This window comes from Chionomys nivalis, chromosome X (genome assembly GCF_950005125.1).
Source record: "Chionomys nivalis chromosome X, mChiNiv1.1, whole genome shotgun sequence".
Lineage (NCBI taxonomy): Eukaryota > Metazoa > Chordata > Mammalia > Rodentia > Cricetidae > Chionomys > Chionomys nivalis.
In genome coordinates, this window is record NC_080112.1 from 17744022 (window position 1) to 17767136 (window position 23115).

Below are 23115 nucleotides of genomic sequence, written 5' to 3' on the forward strand. Positions count from 1 at the left end.
AGCTCCGAAGATGGCCGACCACGCTTTTGCGGGTACCAGTGGCAACTCATCTTTGCGGGGTCTACGAGAACGCTTGGGTGAGTGGGCTGGGAACCCCCCAGGGGGATAGGAGCCCTCATAGAGCACTGGGGTTACTGTAGTCCCAGGGACCAGCAGAGTAGCTTGGCTGGGCAACTTTTCGGTGGGGAGTCCGCTCGTCCTATCTGGTCTGTGTCCCCCTCATCTCTCTGAACACCCCGGATTGGGACAACAAAGATTGGAGGACCCGGGCGTGGAGGCGAAACGGTTGGTTAATACTGTCGGTGGCCCAGTGGCCACTGCTGGGCGGATGCCATCGAACCCGGGCTTCAACCCCGCCTGCCATCAGGCACTAGTGACACCCGCGCAACTGCGGGAACACGCAAGGATGAGTGGGCGCTGGCGCGTGCTGGACATAGCTGCAATTGGGGTGGCCCTGCCAAGATAAGGAAGTTCGGGGTTTCCCTGCATCCTAAGATGATGGTACTTTCCAGGTCAAGGTCAAGGGAGAAGGGAACTGGCACTTAGGGCTTAGAAAGTTGGGAAGAGACTTGATTCTCTGCAAAGTTGCCCTGCACTAGCACTTGACTTTGTCTCTAGGCTAAACGGAATGAGAATCTGCACCTAGCAATGTTTTCTCCTCAACAGGTCTTATAATCAAAACTTTTTCCGTCGGGGGGGGGGGCGGGAACCTGGCAGGGTATGTTAATCTTACCAATTTTGGCAGTACCTGCTTAATTCAGGAAATTGTGTGAGGAGGTAGTATCTCTTGTTGGCTGCTTTCAGCTTGCTAACAGTCTAGTTCCCCCAGATATGCCTGTGAAGAAGACGCTTTTGATTGCTATTGAAAGCCTAAGGGAATTTTAAATTGTAATTAAAAGGTTAATTCAGATTGGCTGAGATTCAAAGACCATATAGTCTCCAAAAAGTGTCAGAAGCAAGTACACTTTTGCCATTCCATAGGAGTCAAATAATATTCCTCGAGCCTCTAGCCTATTTTAAACTCTGGAGAGTTTGCAATCAATTGCTATATTGTTTATTGACTTTTATAACTCTCTGGTATTAGTTTAAAATAATTGAAATTAGTTAGTGTGTATTCCCATATCTTGAAGGAACTGGGGTCTGATACCCCCTAACATTATTTATTTATTAAATGTTGGGAAATAGTTAAAGTTATAAGGCAGTTGTTTACATTCACAGGACTTCAAACTATAAAGACAACTTTAAGCTATGCAAAAGGGGGGAGGGGATTTAATCCTGATCCGTTGTTTACATCCTAGCTGCAACATTAGGTTGAAAACACCACATGTTGAATTTGCACAGCTCACCAGTTTAACTGCCCTGCTGGTTCCAGTATTTTCTGTAGGAGTTAATTTCATCTCCTGCTGGAATCCCGACTGCATGAATTAAAAAGGTGTCCTGAATAATCTCTGTGGGTGCACAGTACAATTTACATGCATGTATTTTACAAATGTGTATGTGTGTGTGGATTAACACACACACACTATATATATATATATATATATATATATATATATATATATATATATGAACTTAATGGCTTTTCTACACATTGTAGTATGCTTATGCTGTATACTGAAGAATTATATTATTTTAACAACCCAATTCCTATTTTCTACACAATTGTTTTAAATTAAGACTGTTCAGCCAGATGAGCATGAAAAACGTAACTTGTCACTTTTCTCTTCTTGTTTTTTTTTTTTAATTCACACATGGTTTCTCAGTTGAGTACGGCTTATTCACAGACTGGGTCCCATAAATGCAGGCAAAGCTACTGAGGCTGCCAGCCAGATTATCAGCATTTTAAAGCTGCAGAAACCTTCAAGTTAGTCTAGCAGCCAGAATCCCAGACTCAGAAACCCTGAGCTTGAATGTGTGCTGGCTGTGCTGGACAACCCAATATTTGTGTTACTATTTGGAATGGTAATGTGCTCTTAGCCAGCGTGGCTGCAGTTTCTCACCAGCCTTTATCTGTATGCTTTTGGTAGCCAGTTGTTCTCCTGGAATCAATTGCTGCAGACCAAAGAAAGTTTTTTAAAATGTTTTCTTCTTTAGAGAACAGTTGAAAAGAATTTGTGCTAGTATGCTTTTCAGAAATAACGTGGCGACAAAATCCCAGTAGTTTAATTATGAGTAAGGCGAGAAGAATCTAATATCTAAGTTTATTTAACTAGGTCATAGTTTATCCGAACTGCTAGGTCCCCAGGGCGTACAAAGAAATCCTTTTTCTTTTTTGAAATGATGATCCCTATGGTAGCAATTGCAGGGGCACTTTCAAAGTTATCCCCTAAAATGAATCCCAGGTAACTTTTCCCCAATGCAGCCAACATCACAGAACCCATTCATTCTGTGAGTGCTAAGGCAATCCTGTTAGCACCTTAATTATTTGAGCTGTCTGTTTTGAACTGTGATAAATCTCTTAAGAGTTAATAATCAGTCCTGTGAGGTGTGACCTGGAGCATATTTCCTGTGCTTTTGCACAAAGGTAAAAACACTTAACCAGGCAGTGGTGGTATATACCTTGAATTCCAGAACGTGAGAGGGAGAGGCAGGCAGAGATCTACAGAGCAAGTTCCAGGGCAACCAAGGCTACACAGAGAAACCCTTCCTTAAAAAAAAAAAAAAAAAACAGTTTTTAATGTTCTCCAGGCCGTTGTCCAGAATTGTGGGGAATTTTAGACTCAGACATGCATTCAGGGTTCAGAATTCTCTAGAATCCATCTTAATGTATATTATCTTTCACGTTTCCTCTCTTTCCCTCAATTTACTATCACCTTATTGATGTTTTTACTTGCCGCTTTTCTGCGTGTTGACAGAAGGCATATATATTTGGTGTGGTTTATGTATTTGCCTTATGCGTTTTAAAACTAAACATTGGCTGTCCTTGCATCTTCATAATGCATTAGAATAGAGCCTTAGGGATGCTGAGGGTATCGGGGTGTGGCTTCATGGGGGAAGGGTACATTGCTTAGCATATTAGAGCCCAGGAGTTCAGTCCCAGTTACCACAGAGAAAAGAAAGAAAGAAAATGAGCTACTTTTTAAACCGTTCCAGGTGCTTGAGCCCCACTTCCATAGGGGAGGTTCAGGCTTGTTTTGAAAGCCACTTAGGCAACTAGTGTATCAACAGCCTAGAAAGTAGCTGATTTTGGTCATTTATAAATGTTTTGTGATATTTGGTTCAATCTCTGGGTATCTACTTGCTAGTACATTGCTTCTAGATTTGTGTCTATAAATATTGTTTAGAAGATTTTGATTTTATTTATGTAAATGTTGTGTCTGGTATATGTAAATACACCACTGGCACACAGTGCCTGTGAAGGCCAGAAGAAAGCATCAGGGCCCTTGGAAATGTGAATTTAAGACAGATGTCAGATGCCTTAGGTATGTGCTGAAAACTGAGCCTGAGTCCTCTGCAAGAGCACCGAGTCACCTCTCCGGCCCAAATTCTTCATTTATTCTTTTGACATATGGTTGAGGGCTGCTGTCCTTGTATTAACTGTTAACATATAAGGCCTTTTCTCTGTCTTCCTGTGTTTTAGTTGCCGTAGCTCAAGAACTAGCTGAAGAACGGCGACGTAAACGTGGTATTAATTCTTCTGCAGTTACTTCTAAGAGATCGTCGTGTACACCTGGTATACTTTCAATGTTTTGATATATCAGTGCTGTAGTTTTAAAAGCCGGGTGGTGGTGGCCATGCCTTTAATCCCAGCACTCAGAAGGTAGAGGCAGGCAGATCTCTGTGAGTTCAAGGCCAGCCTGGTCTACAAAGTGAGTTCCAGGACAGCCAAGGCTACACAGAGAAATCCTGTCTCAGAAAACATAAATATTTAATAGAATTAATATCATACTTAATGGTTATTTTTTTTGTAGTTTTAGATGGTTCCGTCCTTAAAAATGACATCAAACAGCAATTAGCCAAAGAACGCAGGGAAGAGAGAAAACGCCAACAAGAAGGTAAGCATGTTGGACATTTCCCTTTATGTATAGCTTATATATTTCGGACTTGGTTTTTTACTCACTTTGCTTAATCTGTTTATATGCTAGACTGTAATTTTATTATGTAAAATATGAACTCCATTTACTGACCCACCCCAAGAAGACCCATGAGGTACCTGTGATCAAATTATTTAATTTTTGAAGGAGTAGTTTCAGTTTCTGAAAAATGGAGGCCTGGAACTTTCTTCAACAGTTGTAGAAACAAGCAGGATAGGAGTTCAATGAAAATGGGACTTAGAATAAATTAAGACTTTCTACAACTTGGTTTAAATCAGCTGACAAAATAAATGCTCAGATTTATGCAAGTGGGATGCTATAGGTGATCTTCATTGCAGTGGCAGAGGTAGACAGTAATGTTATAGAGAAGGCTTTTAAAGCTTTATTTAGTATGGATATAGTGTTCTGCCTGCATGTATGCCTGCAGGCCAGAAGAGGGCACCAGGTCCCACTATAGATGGTTGTGAGTCACCATGTGGTTGCTGGGAATTGAACCCATGACCTTTGGAAGGGCAGCCAGTACTCTCAACCTCTGAGCCCTCTCTCCAGCCCCTAGGGAGAATATTTTATAACTGCACAGACACGGATCCTCTGCTTGCAGTCAGAGAAGACCTGAATATAGTAAAGCATACTGGGTCGACTTCTAAGTCTATTCATGACACACCTGCTTATCGAGTAGCATCTGGAGAGTTGAAGGCTTTGAAAGAGGTTTCAGAATAGATTGAAGCAAAATATAGATTCAGCCCATGTGTCCTTTAACTTGTATTTTAAAACACATGTTTCTCTGATGGGGTTTGTTTTTAGCTCAAACTAGCAAACTAACCGCATAGAAGAAAACATTTTTTCCTACTTTGGAAGTTTAGTTTGCATAGGCCAAGAGTCCTCTGGCTTAGAAATGCCAGCTCTTCACAGTTCAGTGACCACCTTGTAAAAAGTGGTTCTTTAGTGGCCACATGTGTTTACACACATGAATCGTACATGTTCTTTACTGGACCTGGTTATGTTGTCTTAAGAATGATAATGAGACAGATTAGCATTTTTTTTCCTTCTTTGCGTTTAATGTGGAAAACTTTTCTTGGCTTTAACCCCATGAAAATGTACTTGGAATATTTCAGCCAACAAGGAGAAACAACTGCTTGAAAAACAACAGAAAGCGAAGCTACAGTATGAAAAACAGTTGGAAGAAAGACACCGCAAACTGAAAGAACAAAAGGAAAAGGACGAGCGACGCCGAGTATCTGCAGAAGAAAAAAGAAAACAGAAACAGGCGGAAGACAAAGTATGCAACTTCCCAGGCTGCCCAGTTAGTGCTGGCACCGTGTGCATCTGAAATATTATTTAGCCCTTTTCTGTATTTACTGGCCCTGTAGAAAGGAAGGGAGCAACCTCATCTTTTCCTATTTGTTTCCTCAGTCACAGTGCTTAAACACTCATTTCAAGGAGGAAAGAGGAGGCATGAAGGTCCAGAAACCGAATTCTGTTGGCCTTTAGAGTGCACTCCACAGCGTACCTTGGTTTGGGGTTAGCTCAAAACTACTGTCTACCACCTGCATAAGGACTCCAAACCTACCACCCCACTTCTCTGGCTGGTCCCATCTGGCAAGCTGATTTCTTCCAACTTACCCAGTCTTGTGACTTCCTGAGAGAGAATGAATCATTAGAGACAATTTTGAGAATCAACAAACAAAATAGGAAATAATACAGTGTGTGTGTGTCCGGGGGGGGGGGTGGTCCTTGGTGGACAGAGACAGTCCAGGACAGTGCCCTCTTAGTAAAAGAGGAAGTTGAGAGAGAGAGAAAAAATACACAGAACGGAACAGAAGCAAATGTCAATATAGACAGAAAGGGAACCAGAAACATAGCAGGAAAAAAGACGGCAAAAGGGCATCAACTCCAAAGAGCTAGTGGGTGTGAGCCCAGCCCCAGCCTGGCACATAGACATTGTAAAGTGGGCTAACACGTTTCTCTTTGGCCTAAGAAGAGCAGAGTGGGCACTGGAGAGATGCTCTTGTTGGGTGACAGTTGCTGCTAGAGGATAAAACAAACCCCTCTGGGCCTGAAGTTGATTTGCTCGCTGGAACATAGTCGGGACATTATAGTACAGGAATGAGAAACCCCCGAGCAAAGAACTCATTTCTAGACTTGTAGTTATTCTGCCGCATTGTGGCATGTGATTTGTATGACTTATCATGGCCAGTTCAGGCTGCAGCTGAAGTCTAGATAAATACACTGCTTGCCTTTAAAAAAAAAATTCTTACTTAGCACCAGGATTTAAGCTCTTATAGATATGAACGTAATAGATAAGAAAAAACTTTGGCATAGATTTGACATAGGCATGTCAACTTTTCCTATTTCTTTCCACAAAAAAAAAAATAAGGTAATTACAAAATAGACTATAGCATGTGGTTAAAATAAATGACCTAAGGGATCAAGCAGAAGTGGAAATGGAGGTGGGCAAACATAGTGATGCGTAGATTAGCATGCATCAAAGTATACCACTCAGTCTGTCCATTTGCTGCAGAAGTTTGGCTCTAAGTTTCCTAATGATAGAAGTGAAAAGAGAAGCATGGTCAATTTTTCCCCCCCACCCCCATGGTCAATTTTTGTAGAATCCACAAAATAAAATACGAGTAATTCAGGGGCAGCACTGGTATTCAATGATGAAATTAAAATTTGTCTCCCAATTCTTTTAAACGTTTACCTACTTGATAAAAAATGCAGCAATGAGATTAGTTTTAGAAACAATAAATAAAATTGTGGTAATATAACCATATAAAATGGTTTGGCATTTCTTTTAAACAGGAAAAATTTAAGGCGGTAGTGTCCCGTACAATGGAGAGGTGCAATCGTGCTGATCAGCGACAGAAGAGGTGGTCCTGGGAGGGGAGTGTGATCAACGCTGACAAAACTGGTAAATAATATTTGTAATTTGCGCAGGGGCGGGGTTTCAAGACAGGGTCTCTCTGTGTAGTCCTGGCTGTCCTAGAACTTGCTCTATAGATCAAACTCAGAGATCTGCCTGACTCTGCCTCCCGAGTGCTGAGATTATAGACATGTGCCACCACCGCCTGGCAATAGTTGCTAGATTTAAGTTCATTGATATCCATTTTAACTGTCAGTTATTGTTAGAAGGCTGTAATCTGCGATAGGATCTACACCCTATGTCTTATCACCTGACAAAGCAGAAGAGATCAGATTTTAACTCAGAATACATTAAACTTTATTTAAATTTGCAATCGGCACAAAAATGACAAATACAAAGTTTAGCCAATGCTCGTATTTTTTTGTTTTTTTGTTTGTTTGTTTGTTTGTTTTAAAATAAACTAAGTCCAAGGCTGGAGAAATAGGTCAGTCAGTAAAGCCACTTGCCTTGCGAGTTATAAGACCCGAGTTTGCTCCCCAGAACCCACTTAAGAATAATCCAGGTGTGGTAGGTATACACGCATATTCCCAGCACGGGAAAGACAGGGGTTGATTCAAAATAGCTGTTGCTATTACTTTAGTATTATTTCTTGAAGGATGTCAATGAGAAAACTACATGACTTAGTCACATGACTTACAACTCTGGGGCTATGTTCATCACATTGTCAATGCAAGGTATTTTCACATGGCACAATAGTGCTACTTTAACAACAACAATGTATACTTTATTTTACAAGTCTTAAAAAAAGGAATTCTTGTTTAATGGCTGTTCCTCAGTTTCCTGAGCTAGAATATTTCAGATAAAATGGGAAGTATTTACACAACGCCAATTTTTTCTCTTATTGTTTTGTTCCCTTGTGGCATCTATAGCAAATATAAATGGATTTTGCTTTAAAAATAGTTATAATTCAATGATCCATTCAGTATTTTTAGACACCATCATGGATTGTGTTTAAAATTAAAGATTAAATATTCACAATTTAAGATTGGTGTTGTCAATATTAGACATTTTCCCTATTAATTTTTTATTGGTTTTTGTTTGTTTGTTTTTTGAGACAGGGTTTCTCTGTGTAATAACCTTGCTTGTCCTGGGACTCACTCTGTACACCAGGCTGGCCTCCAACTCCCAGAGATCTGCCTGCCTCTGCCTCCTGAGTGCTGGGATTAAAGGTGTGCGCCACCACCGCCCGGCTAATGGTTTTCATCATTTTCTAAGTAACTTATTTTCACCTCAAATAAGATAATGAGTAAATTTTTAAGTTTGGGGTTGTAAACTACATAATACTTGAAATTAGATAAATTCTTGCAAGTAAGATTTGAAAGAACTTTAAACTGTTTAATAAGATGAGCAAGTCACCTCTGAAAAAATAAAAAGGAAAGTAAGATTCCTTTGTATTTGATGTTTAGGAAAAACGGAAAGTAAACGAAGCTCTTCTCTGAATAGAAAAGACAATCATTTACATCCCAATGTTGATGAGGAACACGTGGACACTACGCCTGGTGAGTAGTTAGTGCCAAGGTACTGGTTTAAACCGCGACGTGTATGTGTGAAGGTCAGAGGACAATTTGTGGCAATCAACTTTAACATGCGGGGGTTCCAGAGACTGAACTCAAGTCCTTAGGCTTAGTGGCAAGTGTCTTTACCCACTAAGCCATCTCGCAGCCCCCTTCCACTTCTTATTTTATAGATGTCACACTGCAGTCCTGGCATAGTCCAGGATGACCTTGACCTTATAACAACCCTCCTTTCTCGGCCTCTTGAGAACTGACATACTGGCATCAGCTAGTAAGCCTAGCTTTAAAGTGGTTTCTCTCTCTTTTTTTTTTTAAATTTTTGAGAAAGGGTGGGTTTCTCTGTATAGCCCCAGCTGTCCTGGAACTAGCTTTGTAGACCAGGCTGGCCTCAAACTCAGATCCACCTGCCTCTGCCTCCCGAGTGCACCACCACCACCTGGCTTTAAAGTGATTTCTCTCTGACAGCTTTTCTCCTCTACCATCTCCTTTTCCTCTTCCTCTTGCCTTTGCTTCATCCTGCCCTAGTTTGCTTCTTTGTTACCCTGATGAAACACTAGCCGACAGCATCTTAGGGAAGACAGGGTTGCTTGCAGCCCATCACTGGAGGAAGCCAAAGCAGGTACTCAGGCAGGAGCTGGAAGCAGAAACCACAAAGGAATACTGTTTACTGGCGCATTTCCTGCTCACTTTCTCCCATATGCTTCTTAAGAAAATCAGACCCTGCATCAATCAGCAATCAAGAAAATGCCCCCAAGACATGCCCACAGGCATGTGCTGGTGGCAATTGTTCAGCTGACATCCATCTTCCCAGTTCATGTCAAGTGGAAGGTAGAAACTAACAGTATACAGAATTCTACGACAGGAGACTTAACCTTAATTGATTCAGGTGAAATCCTTTGGGAAGAAATACAATTTGTGCCGGGCGGTGATGGCGCACGCCTTTAATCCCAGCACTTGGGAGGCAGAGGCAGGCGGATCTCTGTGAGTTCGAGGCCAGCCTGGTCTACAAGAGCTAGTTCCAGCACAGGAACCAAAAGCTACGGAGAAACCCTGTCTTGAAAAATCAAAAAAAAAGAAAAAGAAAAGAAAAGAAATGCATTTTGTGTTAGGGATCTTTATAAAGATTTAAACAAAATATTGACCAAAAAACAAAAACAAAAAAAAAAAAACCCTTTTAACAAGACCATTCATTGTGTTTATTCCCAGGACCTGGGTTAGGTTCTCAGCACCCACATGGCAGCTCACCACTGTCTGCACATCCAGTTCCTGAGGATCCAATTTCCTCTTCGGGTCTCTGAGGGCACCAGGCATGCAAGTAAACACTCAGGCACATACAAGAAAAATAAGTCTTTTAAAACTGTGGTTGAGGGCTGGAGAGATGGCTCAGAGGTTAAGAGCATTGCCTGCTCTTTCAAAGGTCCTGAGTTCAATTCCTAGCAACCACATGGTGGCTCACAACCATCTGTAATGGGGTCTGGTGCCCTCTTCTGGCCTGCAGGCATACACACAGACAGAATGTTGTATACATAATAAATAAATAAATAAATAAATAAATAAATAAATATTTTTTAAAAAAAACTGTGGTTGAGATTTTGAAACACAGTGTGATTCAAATAGAAATCTTTTGCTACAAGTATCTGCTTTACAGGGACAGCTGATTTTCATTTGTAGTGAACCATTGTGTTTACAGTAACTGTTGCTGATGTCGCTTCTGTAATACTACAATTCTAATGGTTCTACTCTCAATGATATATCTCACTGAACAGTTCCTATACTGTGTAAAATGCCTATAATTTCCTATTAAATAGCGCTTCTCTATTGTCATACTGTGAACACGGAGTGTTTTTATCTAGTCAAATTACTACCTTTATGTGGACTTTTACTCTGTCCTCATTCACTTATAGGCATGACCAAATATGTTTTCCGCTATGTTACTGCACCAGTATTTACTAGTGATGGGTTAAAGTCTTCTGCAATATTCTGTAAGTCATCATTAAAAATGCCACTTCCAGCCAAATTAGAAATCACACCGACAAAGAAAATCGAAACATCTCTCAAGGAAAACATGGAAAGATCAGCAAAGGCGAATGCAGAAATGCCACCCAAGATGAACATGGAAGAACCCACACAGGCAAACCTGGACGGACCATCTAAGGCTGATGCGGAAATGGCACTACAAAACATAGCGGACATCTCTGATGCTAAGGTGGACATTTCCCCCAAGGTGAATATTGAAGGACTCACTGATGGGAGCTCGATGAAGCACCCTGAATCAAATGCTGAAGAATTCCCCCAAATGAATGTGGATGCTTCTTCAAGTGTTGAACCATTCCCCATTGTGAGCGAGGATTCATCCCCAGTTCTGAGTACCAGATCATCCTCTGTTGTGAGTGTAGAAATATCGCCTGTTGTGAGCATAGATAGCTCGCCAGAATTAAGTTTGGGCTCGGCAAGTGCTGTGCCCTCGGAAACACTCATAGAAACATCTCAGACTTCTCTTAAGACCAGCGGGGAATTAAACCTTGAGGCCAGTATAAAAGCACAGCCTGAGACAAATGTTGAAGGACCACCCCAGGTGAGTGTGTGAGTACAGCCTAGACAAGGTGAGTGTGCAAGCACGGCCTAGGTAAAGTGAGAGTGGGAGCATGGACTAGGTAAGAGGTGCTTATAGACATACAGCCTAGACAAGGTGAGTGTGGGCACAGGCTAGACAAGGTGAGTGTGAGCACAGGCTAGACAAGGTGAGTGTGGGCACAGGCTAGACAAGGTGAGTGTGAGCACAGCCTAGACAAGGTGAGTGTGGCACAGCCTAGACAAGGTGAGTGTGAGCACAGCCTAGACAAGGTGAGTGTGGCACAGCCTAGACAAGGTGAGTGTGGGCACAGGCTAGACAAGGTGAGTGTGAGCACAGCCTAGACAAGGTGAGTGTGAGCACAGCCTAGACAAGGTGAGTGTGGGCACAGGCTAGACAAGGTGAGTGTGAGCACAGCCTAGACAAGGTGAGTGTGGCACAGCCTAGACAAGGTGAGTGTGAGCACAGCCTAGACAAGGTGAGTGTGGCACAGCCTAGACAAGGTGAGTGTGGGCACAGGCTAGACAAGGTGAGTGTGAGCACAGCCTAGACAAGGTGAGTGTGAGCCACAGGCTAGACAAGGTGAGTGTGGGCACAGGCTAGCCAAGGTGAGAGTGAGCACAGCCTAAACAAGGTGAGTGTGAGCACACCCTAGACAAGGTGAGTGTGAGCACAGCCTAGACAAGGTGAGTGTGAACACAGGCTAGACAAGGTGAGTGTGAGCACAGCCTAGACAAGGTGAGTGTGAGCACAGCCTAGACAAGGTGAGTGTGGGCACAGCCTAGACAAGGTGAGTGTGGGCACAGGCTAGACAAGGTGAGTGTGAGCACAGGCTAGACAAGGTGAGTATGGGCACAGGCTAGACAAGGTGAGAGTGAGCACAGCCTAGACAAGGTGAGTGTGAGCACTCCTTGAGGTGATGGTGGGAGTTTCTCGGGCAAGTGGAGGAATGCCTCTCACGACGTGAGAACAGCTCCCAAGGCTGAAGGGGCAGACTTCAGAGATTTGTTTAGCAGTTAATGTGAAATACACTGAGGAAAAAGGCTTCTGAGGAATATTCTGAACTATTCAATGAGGTCTAGAAATGGAATTAGATTTTGAAATAGAAGATTTTAAAATGTATTTCTGTGATATACTTGCATTGTGTAACTTCTTAGCCTAGAAAAAGAAATATTCTAATGTTTCATAAATTAAAAGAAAATTGGAGGTTTCAGGGACTGTGACTCTAGTATAGTATAATAATTGCTAGTAAGTTTCTTCTTATCTTATTGACTTGGTATGCTCAGAACTCAGAACTGGACAACACACGAAGTGTAAACCTTACCACCAAGAAACAGCAGCCATCACATATACCGTGTTACAGATGGCCGTCATCGCCTGCAGGCGGGTGGCGCCCGCCTTCTCCCATGAAGGCTGTGTAAGTAACCTATTTGCAGTTCCTTCTGATAGGCATTTTATCAGTGTTTCCTAAAGGAAATAATATAACATGCAAGGTAAGCAATTGCAAATGGGAAAAGCGAAGTAGCTTTACTCTCTCCATTTTAAAAATGTCCAGTTTGTAATTACCTTATAGTATCAGTGCATTGCATCACTCATAATTAAATACTGAAAAGTAATCGGACGCATGTGTTACTTTTTCTCAGCAGGCAGAATCAAAGGATCCGACCTCCATCCCCTCTACCAGTCTCAAGAATATCATCAAAGACTTCTCTTTCGTATAAAATAACCCCAGTTCAGAATATCCTGTATGTGCCGAATGCATTAGGAACAATAACAAAGACAAAAGAACCCGTTCAAAAGCATATGATTAACAGAGGTAAATTTCTTTCCCTAAGTATTTTAGCGACACAAAAATCTTGAAGTACTTGAGAATCATCATAATTTTATTCCCTAATTGATGGGACTTTGGGAGTGGTCTTTCTTTTAGATAAAGAGAATTAACCAAGCAGTGGTTCGCTGGAGTGCTGCTTCTCTGCTTGTTTACCCACCCCTCTGTTCGGAAACTTCGATTTTGGAGCCATTGCTAGAAGCTTAAGTTGGATGCGAGGGTTGAGCTATGATCTTTGTGGGCACTTCCAGCTCAGATATTGGCTTGTTCTTTGTAGTATGAGGGGGAGCGGGCGAAGTCCTGCTGCCAGGCTAGCTTAACCCCCCCCCCCCCCCCGCCAAATAACCACACGGAAATTGTATTAGTTAAATTGCTGCCTGGCCCATAAGCTCTAGCCTCTTATTGGCTAACTCTCACATCTTGATTCAACCCATTTTTTATAATCTGTATGTCACCATGAGGTTGTGGCTTACCAGGAAAGATACAGCATGTCTGACCTGGCAGCTTCATGGTGGCCCGGCTCTATCTGCTGCTTTCTTCTTCCCAGAATACAGTTCTGTCTTCTCCGCCTATCTAAGTTCTGCCCTATCAGGCCAAGCAGTTTTGTTATTGATTAACCAATGAAAGCAACACAAATACTGAAAGACCTCCTCCGCCAGTTCTTAGAGAGTTTATCCAGCTACATGTGCTTGGATAACTTTTTATCAGATGTAGGCCAGTTTCCATGTACATACATGACTTGTGACATGTCTTGATTTGTACTGTACCCATGTTCACACTGTTTCTTTGCTGGTAACGTGCATTTTTACACGTCAGTGCTACTTGGCCTCAGATGTCCTGGGAATTCTGTTTTTAAAAGAAATTCCAGTGAACTATCTGTATCAAATGATCTTTTGATGATAAATTAGTCATTCTTAGTGTCGACAAATTTTCATTTCTATATAGTTTATCTAAACAACAAAATTAGTTATATAAACTTAATATTATAATCCTCCATGTTGAGCCAGCATGGTGGTGCATGCCTTTAATCCCAGAACTCAGGAGGCAGAAGCAAGTGGATCATTGTGAGTTCGAGGCCAGCCTGGTCTACAGAGTAAGTTCCAGGACAGCAAATAGTGAGGAGGGATAGATAGATCCATGTAAAATATACCTTATTTTACTGATAGTGTTGGCTTCTTTTGTTACCTACAGCTACCACTGTATGGTAACCACATGTATATGGGGTTGTCAAAGTTTAGGTAAACAGCAATAGAAATGATGTACAAATTCCACACATATACCAAATATTATTTGATTTGTTGAGTATTTTAAAAGTTTTTACTCTTCATTTGGATCAGGCATAAACTTGGCTTCAGTCTTTCATCATAGAGTCCTGGATTTACCTGTCTCTAATCAGTTAAGTCAAAGTAGAAGTACATCATTGCATTTTGAATATTTCAATATGCATTTGTTTGAGAGACAACATGCTAATATTTTGTTAGGGATGAGCTGGCATTGTGAACAACTCCCCTAATTAGCTTGTGATTAATTTTTGGTCTGTGCTCGTATGTCTCATTTATTTATTTGTGGGCTTGAGAGGAAATGGGTTCACTAATCAACTGTTTCACATGTTTCTTTAAACTAGAATCTGGTAATAAAAGTGTGCCAAGCAGTGAAGCAGCCATGAAAGTTTCGATAGAGATACGCCATGCAGCTTATGAGCAAAAAGACAAAAAGGAGAAAGAAAGAGACCAGCGAGAAGAGACAAAGCAAAAGTAATCACAGAATAACCCTCCTCTCCCTAATCCTTGGTGGGAGTCCAAACTTTTTTTGCCCTCAAATTCTAGGTTTCAAAATGGCAATTAACTGTTTTCAATGGTGAGAAGTCAATCATTGCTTTCTAGTTAGACAAAGAAAGGAAGAAAAGCCAGGAGGTGGTGGTGCATGCCTTTAATCCCAGCACTTAGGAGGCAGAGGCAGGCGGATCTCTGTGAGTTCAAGGCCAGCCTGGTCTACAAGAGTTAATTCTAGGACAGCCAGGGCTACATAGAGAAACCCTGTCTCAAACCTCTCCCCTTTTAAAAAAAAGAGAAAGAAAGAAAGAAAAAAGAAAAAGGAAGAAAATAGAAAACAGAAAGGTGTTCTAACTGGCTCAGCGGAGTGGTAACATCTCAGCTCCTAGATATTTCTGTTTGCCTTCACTGGAATGACAGGGGCAGGGGTTGGTGAGGAGACAGCTATACTGAGATTCATCTCTATGTTGCCAAGGTCTCATATAGCCAAATGAATTAGTTCTAGAAGGTTGTCCCGGACAACACACAAAGAACATTTGAGCTTGAAATGTTCTTGCTCGGTCATCTTGAGACCCATTTTGTGTTGTGTCTTGTAAACCCCTGTCCACTGCGGACAAAGGATACTGTAGGGCTGACTCTATTTCCAAGTACCAAGTGTTTCAAGCACAGTTGCTTGGGAAAAAGGGGAAGGAGATACTTTGAACAAGAAACAGTTTGAAACTTGGGCATTATTGTTCCTTGTCTTCTGCAATCAGCCGATTTAGCATTTGAAAGCACTGACTCCTGGCACACCATTAGACCCTCCTCCAGATTACCTGTCATCATCCCTAGGTGAGATTGGGTGTGTTCACATAGAAGGTCTTAAAGGATCTGTCTCTAACATGTGCATATGTGTACATATGTAAAGTAGTCAGGTACTTCTTAGAAATCAATTAGTACGCCCAAAGGTCTCATTTGTAAAGGGTGACTCTTGAATAGCAAGAAAGCTATCTTCCATAAATGCAATTGTATTACTATATCCAAGCAACTTCACCATAAATGCTTCCATAGTCCTGCAAACTATATATGCTAGCAGCTAAGAAAAATACTAACGTTCTTTAAATACCCTCAGTATTTCTAGAAAATCAGAAGGTATGGTAGAGAGAGTGGATAAAATCCCATTAGAAGAATCCTCACCCTACAAAGAGGAGCAGCAAGAAAAAGATCTGACAAGGAGACATTTTGAGCCACCGGAAGACCAGAAAGAACGGCTACAGGTTTGTAGCCTTGCCATTGCCACTTCTGCTCAGAGAACCTGCTTAGAAAGTGCAGTTGCGAGCGGGCGGTGGTGGCGCATGCCCTTAATGCCAGCACTCGGGAGGCAGAGGCAGGCGGATCTCTGGGAGATCGAGGCCAGCCTGGTCTACAGAGCTAGTTCCAGGACAGGCTCCAAACCTACAGAGAAACCCTGTCTCGAAAAACAAAACAGAACCAAAAAAAAAAAAAAAAGAAAAAAAAAAAAGAAAGAAAGGAAGGAAGAAAGAGCAGTTGCAATGCAAAGCCGCCATCGGCACTTCTTTGCAGTCTCCAAAACCTACATGGCCATAGCCAATTTCTGTTCCCAGGTTTAGTAGATCTTTCCTCAGAACTGGTTACATCTAAATCTCCTTAAATCATTGTGTATATTTGTATTGCTTGGCAGGGAACCCTCACAAATTTTCCCATAGCTTTTGAGGAATGTAAGAAAGTTGACTCCTTGCTGTGTTAATACCTCAAAACCACACGCTTTGAAAGCAGTGCTTCTCACCGGGCTTTCATCAGAAAACACAGATGTTTACATTGCAATGCACAACAGTAGCAGAGTTACAGATAAGTAGCAATGAAAGTAATGTTATGGTTGGGGTCACTGCGACATGAGGACTGTGTTAAAGGGTCGCAGCAGTAGGAAGGTTGAGAACCCCTGAGTTAAGGTAAGGCAGGCACGTGTTCAGATGTCTGAAACATTTCAGACAACATCAGCCTCAATCTGTGTTTTTGAACAGGCTTTGAAAATTGACAATACATGTGAGAAATGGCCACCAGCCTTGCAACTGTTTGATTTTTAAGCTAAAAAATTTCTTGTCATCCAGATATTTTGAAATTAATGATATTTTTGTACCAATTTTCTAGAAAGGGGACACCACCACGGTGAAATCTCAGGACAGTGCTCAAAGTAGACAGAAGGAACAGGAAAGAATTACGTTACAAAATTTGCAAGAAAGATTAGAAAGGAGAAAGGTAATTCTCTGTTTCATGTGCTTTGTGTTAAGGGTGGGTGCAAGCTAGCAACATTTCTCTGAAAATCCTCAACTAGGTATGTGGTAGTCCCTAGCTGTCTGCCCCCTGTGGTTGTTTATCCTAAGGTGCTGACTTCTATACAGGAAGTTATCCTCTTACTGGTGGTGTTTTGTACCTCATGGTTGGCATTGTAGCAATGCCTCAATATAATCAAACCTGTAGAATCAACATTCCTTTTAGCAGGATGCCTCCAGACTGACAGAGGTTAGTAGAAGTTAGAGTTTCTTCTAAACTGGGCTGTAGCTGCCACTCCATTTGGTGGGAAGAAGTGGAGGCCTCTTAGAAAGGCCAGTGTTTGAATTGTTTATAAGGTAGGACCTGATTTGATGCAACCCCACGTGGTTTATCTAGGAGTCCCTGCCTGCCCTGGACTACTGCCAGGTCTCAGTCACTCTGAGGCAGTCAACAAGCCACAGCCCTCCTCACCTTATGTCGTGGAGAGAATTCTTATCCCACCCTAGAGTACATCCTTCCTTTCTCAGCCTTCTGTTGCCTTAGGAGCATCATTGAAGTGCATTATTTTCATTAATGTTTGCTGCAGCCATGGTCTAGGAGTTCTAGTTAGTTTGCAGCGATATGTGTTGAGTCTCACTGAAAGTCGTCTGCGTAAAAAAGGGAACACGGAATTGCCATTTGAGTCTCTGTTATGATAGGAAGGACAATTGCTGCTGTTCACAGTTTATTATAGCTGAGACCAGGGACAGAAGAGAACCCCAGATGCTGCCCCAAGACTTTTGCTAAGTCTGGGGTTCGGGGACAATCCCAGGCACTGCCTGCTATACAGTGGGGGTAGTCACTATTTTTTGAAATCTCGTTTACGTTTTCATTTCCCTTTGACTAGAGGGTTGAGGAAATAATGAAGCGGACAAGGAAGACAGATGTGAATACCTCAAAGGTAGTCTCCACCCACCAGCGTGCACACGACTTCCTCTCGCTTCCTGCTCTTGGCACCCCTTCATTTTGACCAGTCTGGTGATAATGAAGTCTGGTGGCACCTTTGCAGTTCCCTGGTCCTTAAAAGCCCAGAGCTTGTCTTTCTAGCTCTAGTTTGCTTTCATGTTCTCAATGTGAAATGCTTGCTTGGGTCTTCTTCCCTAAAACAGCAAGGCTGGTTTGTCTTTCTCCTAATTTTTTTTAGCCAGTTCCTGGAATGTTCTAGACCATGCTTGTGTTGTTGTTGAATTCGTAGCGCTCTCCTCTCCCAATCATCTTATTGTCATTTGCTGCTGGGGAGAAGCTCCCGGTGCTAATGTTGAATTTATCAGCATCTTCTGCTAGCTTAAGCGTTTTTTACATACTTACCTGAACCCTTGGACATCTACTTTGGTGACATGTCTATCTGTCTCTTGTGTCACCTGCCTTTTCTTACTGATTTACAGGAGTTTTTGCCTACTCTGAGCAGGAGTCCTTTGGAGGTACGTGTTCCAATCTTTTAATATAAAGCTTTTTGTGAACCAGTGCTCTTCGTTTCAGCAAATGAATTCAGGCCACCCCCCTTTCCAGTGACTGCTTTCCGCATCTGTGTTCTCATTGCTTCTCCCAACATGTCTTCTGACTATGGCACATGCACCCAAGGCTTGCTGTTCTCTCCATTCGAAGCCACTGACATTTGGTTACAAACTGCTCTTTCCTGGTCTTAGTTATCCCCACAATGTCCGATAGAAATGCCCCTTCTGAAAACTCTGTAGAGTCACAGCCACAAAGCTCATTCAACTCACTGGCCCAGGGCCTTTGACGTCAGCCGCTGCTCCTAAGTTCATCTTGCTCGTTGCTGACTCTTCCCACTCTGGCTGCACTAGTATTCGGAGCAGAGGATGAATGGGAACTGAGGGCTGTAGGCTCTGCACTCTTGGTCCAGGAAAGAGTTCATTCTTGAGTGTCACCCTAGCTGAAAGACGGAACTAAGGCCAGCAGCCCATCATGAGGCCAGTTAAAGAGACTGATTTTTTTTCTACCCTTTATTCAAAATGCCAAAAATTAGCCATCAGTCTAGTCTTTTCTTCTTTGAAATACTAAAATAGGATGGTTAAATGCATATAATCATGATTTTCTGTGCTAACCATAGACTTCAGAAATATCTGATAATTGCCCATCCGAAGAGGATGAAGCGGATGATGAAGGAGAAACAGAAAGCGATGGGGACTCCCTGGAGATGCTTCCATCAGGTTCTCTTGTTCCTCATAGTTACACATAGACGCAAACACTGATACCATCAAAATGAGGACTGGGTTTAAGCAGTCTCATGAGAACCGGGTCAGACACAGTGACTAGAGCCCCCAGGCTGCTTCTGAGTCATAGTGGGGGAGGCTGCGGACAGTAAGGATATTTGAAGTCAAAACAGATTCAAAGGCAACCAAGGGCAGGAAGCAAGGCATAATCCTGACCTTTGACCCATCAACCTTTACTAGCAAAGAAAAGAGGAATATTTGAAGAATATTCCCTATGGCCACCACTGAATTAAGAGTTAGGCAAATTAATGTGCATGCTGGACAGCCCCTCAGCTAGCCTGCTCAGTCAGGCTTGACTGGGCCTGGTTCCCCAGAGCATTGCCTGCTTGGCCCTTCTTGCCTTAGGCAGGGAGACACATACACACACACACACACACACACACACACACACACACCCTATCACACCAGGATTAGAGGGTTTGATTTCTCTTGTCTTTGTTGTTGAAGTTCCAACTTGAATTCTCTTCTCCCCACTCCAGGAATGAATACGGCACTTAGCAAACTGAAAAAGGTTCACAAAAACACCAAGAGGAAGCCTCAAAAGCTAGTGTTTATGCAAGCAGGATCTGGTGAGCTTGACTCGGAGAAGAAAGTCTATTTCAATGGGAACATGAAAGCTATCAAACAAAACGACCCAAAAGAATCTACAAGTCAAACAAAGGGCACTAAGTGAGTCACTTAGCACCTTATTTATCCGGACAAATGTGGGAGACGTATGAATGCCATCCTTAGAATCCTGAGCAATATTAATTACTGCTTCAGTGCTTAGTTTGCATATACCAAACATTATGTCTAGTACCCTACTTAATCCTAATGGAAACAAAATAGAGCCCACAGCAGTCTTGCTGGGTCAGGATCTTCACCCCCATCTTTTGTTGGTTTGTTTTTCAAGTCAGGGTGTCTCTGTGTGGCCCTGGCTGTCTGGGAACTTACTCTGTAGACCAGGCTGGTCTTGAACTCAGAGAGCTCCGCCTGCCTCTGCCTTCTGAGTGCTGGGGTATGCCACCACCAACCAGCACCACCATCTTCTACAGACAAGCCAAGCAAAGCACACAGAGGCTTTCGGCTTTATTCACCAAATTCAAACCCAGATTCAGGACACAAAATTGCTTGTGTTTGCATGGTGAATGAATGTGGTTTCATTTATTGAGGGAATACTCAATATTCAAGACAATGAGAATATGATCTCGCTTTAACTGTTATTCAGAGATTGATAATCCTCTTCTCATTTTCCATATGAGTAAGTGGGCTCCGAGGTTAAGTTGAGAGAGTAGGAATTGCTTGTTGAAAAGGAACACTGCCCAGATGATAACCTAAAACAGTCTAAACCTCTGAGGCCCACTGAAGTCATTGTCTGCTAAGGGGGTACCACATTCAATCTTGTGCCTGTTCTTTAGTTGCTCCTTACCGTCTGTGTCCTTAACTGACTTTAAGAAGGGCAACAGGGATCTGCAGAGATGGTTCATTTGGGTAAGGGCACTTGTGCAAGCATTAGGAACTGAGTTCAAATTTCAGCATCATACCAAAAAAGCCAGGTGTGCCTGGGCAGTGTGCACACCTTTAATCCCAGTACTCTGGAAGGCAGAAGTAGGTGGATCTCTATGAGTTCAAGGCCAGCCTGGTCTACCAAGCGAGTTCTAGGACAGGCTCCAAAGCCACAAAGGAAAACTTTGTTTCGAGAAACAAAAAAATAAAACAAAACAAACAAAAAAGGCCATGCACTCACCTATAACCCCAGGGGTGGGATTGGGGGCTAGAGACAGGAGGATCTCTAGGGCTTGCAGGCTGCCAGTTTTGCTCCAGGTTCAGGTAGGATATAATTTGAATGCCAATGTGGTCTGTGATCTACATGGTCCCAGCCTTCTCATTCTAGGATGTGGAAAGTTAGTTTATTATATCCAAGGCACTTCTCAGAAGTTAAATGATCAAAAGCTCTTTTCATGGTTTTGGAAGAGCCAGGATTCTAACTACAAGATTTCATTCCAGGACACTTACCAAAAAGCAACCTACCAGAACAGTGAGGAGCAGAAAAATAAGAGACACCAACCCCACCATGCGATCTGCAGTGAGCGTCACTACCAATCAGGAGTGGGTCTGTGACAAAGTTATAGACCTTAGTCACACCGCCGAATCACCTGTCCCAAAGACCACTGCTGAGAGCAACAAAGAAGATTCAAAGGATTCGGTGACAGCTTGCCAAGGCCCTCAGGTACCACTGGACCCTAAGAAACGAAGCAAACCTATTCCTTTGAAGAAAGTTTTCTCAAACCTTCATTTAGCTGGAAGTTCAAGTGAGCTTGAAAACCCTATTGCCCCCAATTGTTCCTGGATGGCATTTGGAAGAGGCGAAGAAGACAGTGGTAAGTCTGTAGGAATGATCTAGAAGAATTTTTCATTAAGTTATATTTGAGAGAATATATAACTTGATAATGATTTCCATGCCCTACATCTCCTGCCACATAAAAAAAAATATATTAGTTCTTTTCAAACTCTGGCTTCATCGGCTCCCCTGCTTCCCTGGCTGCTGGACAAGTACAGAGCAGGGCAGAGAGCAGATCTTTACAGTTTGTCTTTCATCCTGTGTTTCCCAAACCAGAGGGTATTGTTTTTCTCTTTAAGAAGTTATCAAGGCTGGGAAGATGGTTGTGGGGCAAGCTTTAGGACTTGACTTTGATTCCCGGCACCCATGTAAAAAGTCAGGTGTAATCTCAGCGCTGGGGAGGCAGAAACAAGGGGGTCCCTGAGGTTTGCTGGCCAGCCGGTGTAAGCTGAGGCACTTCCAGATTCAGTGAGGCCCTGTATTAAAAAAAAAAAAAAAAAAAAAAAAAAAAAGGAGAAGCTACTGGACAGCTAACCGTGGCCTCTACACTCACTGGGACATAAGCATGCATATGGGCACATGTGCCGCACACACATATGCGCGTGTGCACCAAAATCAACTCTCCTTTCCAAAAGCAGTATGGGTTCTTCAGGTATTGTTGGGGAGAGCATTTAGAGAAGAGCACCAGAATGTTCAGGGGCTTGGTCAAGGAGTCACCTGAAAGGGAGGCTGAGCTGAGTTGCCATGACACCGTGAGCATCTGCTCTACTCATCTTTCTTTTCTTTTCTCCCATGACTAGATACATAAACCCCCGTGGAGCCTGGACGGTTGCCATCTTCCACCCCATATTAAAACTCCTAAGGCCAAGACTCAAAAAGTGTCTCCATCATACTTGAAACTGGCAACGGAATTTACAATCAAAAAGAAAGGAAAACAAAGAATCCCATCCAATAGTCACCTCAACACCTACTTAAGAGAATGTTAATATCACCTTGTTCTCTAGAAAGAATTTTGAGTAAAGAGGTTATTGTTTTCCTTAGAAAACATCTATATTGTCTCTTCGTTGATTTTTTTTTCATTAAATGATCATTTTCAGTCCTCCAAAAAATTCTATTAAAGGAATATCTCTATTCCAGGATCTATTTGAAACCCTAAAATAGTTGATTCTGGTTAATGGTGACACTACTTCGCACTACTCACAGAGAGCATAACAGGAATTCGGAGTGCTCACTAGAGTTGGGTCAGAGTCTTCCTGATAGACACAGCCCTGCCTGTACATATGTACGTACGTACATAAAATTCAGCTCTCATCCCTGGCCAGTGCTGATACTTCTAAATGCCTGAACCAGAAGATGTAAGCTTGAAACCATCGATATCTTTCATGCTCTCATCAGTGCTTCGTCTTGAAGTACCTAGCGGGGTTCATACACCAAATGCGCATTGTTTCGTCGCAACAGTACTTGGCTATTGTCTCACTGAGTCCAATTAATTCCTTTAAATACTGTATGTTTACAGCTTTTTCCGCCTTGCTTCCCAGGCCTGTCCTTCAGTATACACTGGGGCCTGTGACCTATCAACAATATGTGTTTGTCTCTTCTAGGCACTTG

The 23115-nt window shown here is 42.4% G+C and overlaps 1 protein-coding gene across 3 annotated transcripts; it reads left to right on the forward strand.

The window, feature by feature from the left end:
• On the forward strand, window positions 1–22668 carry Map7d3 (MAP7 domain containing 3). Of its 3 annotated transcripts, none has more exons than XM_057758902.1 (18): window positions 1–77; window positions 3581–3673; window positions 3912–3995; window positions 5150–5313; window positions 6837–6945; window positions 8364–8456; window positions 10376–11046; window positions 12330–12460; window positions 12687–12859; window positions 14496–14625; window positions 15755–15899; window positions 16792–16899; window positions 17801–17854; window positions 18339–18374; window positions 19025–19124; window positions 19667–19856; window positions 21174–21547; window positions 22308–22668. In XM_057758902.1, the coding sequence occupies exons 1-18, from the start codon at window positions 11–13 to the stop codon at window positions 22313–22315; spliced, it is 2730 nt and encodes a 909-aa protein (XP_057614885.1). In that variant the 5' UTR covers window positions 1–10; the 3' UTR covers window positions 22316–22668. The 3 variants fall into 3 exon arrangements, with proteins under 3 accessions (XP_057614885.1, XP_057614887.1, XP_057614886.1); XM_057758904.1 differs by having other exon boundaries at window positions 10376–10695; XM_057758903.1 differs by having other exon boundaries at window positions 10484–11046.
• Window positions 22669–23115: the final 447 nt, after the last annotated feature.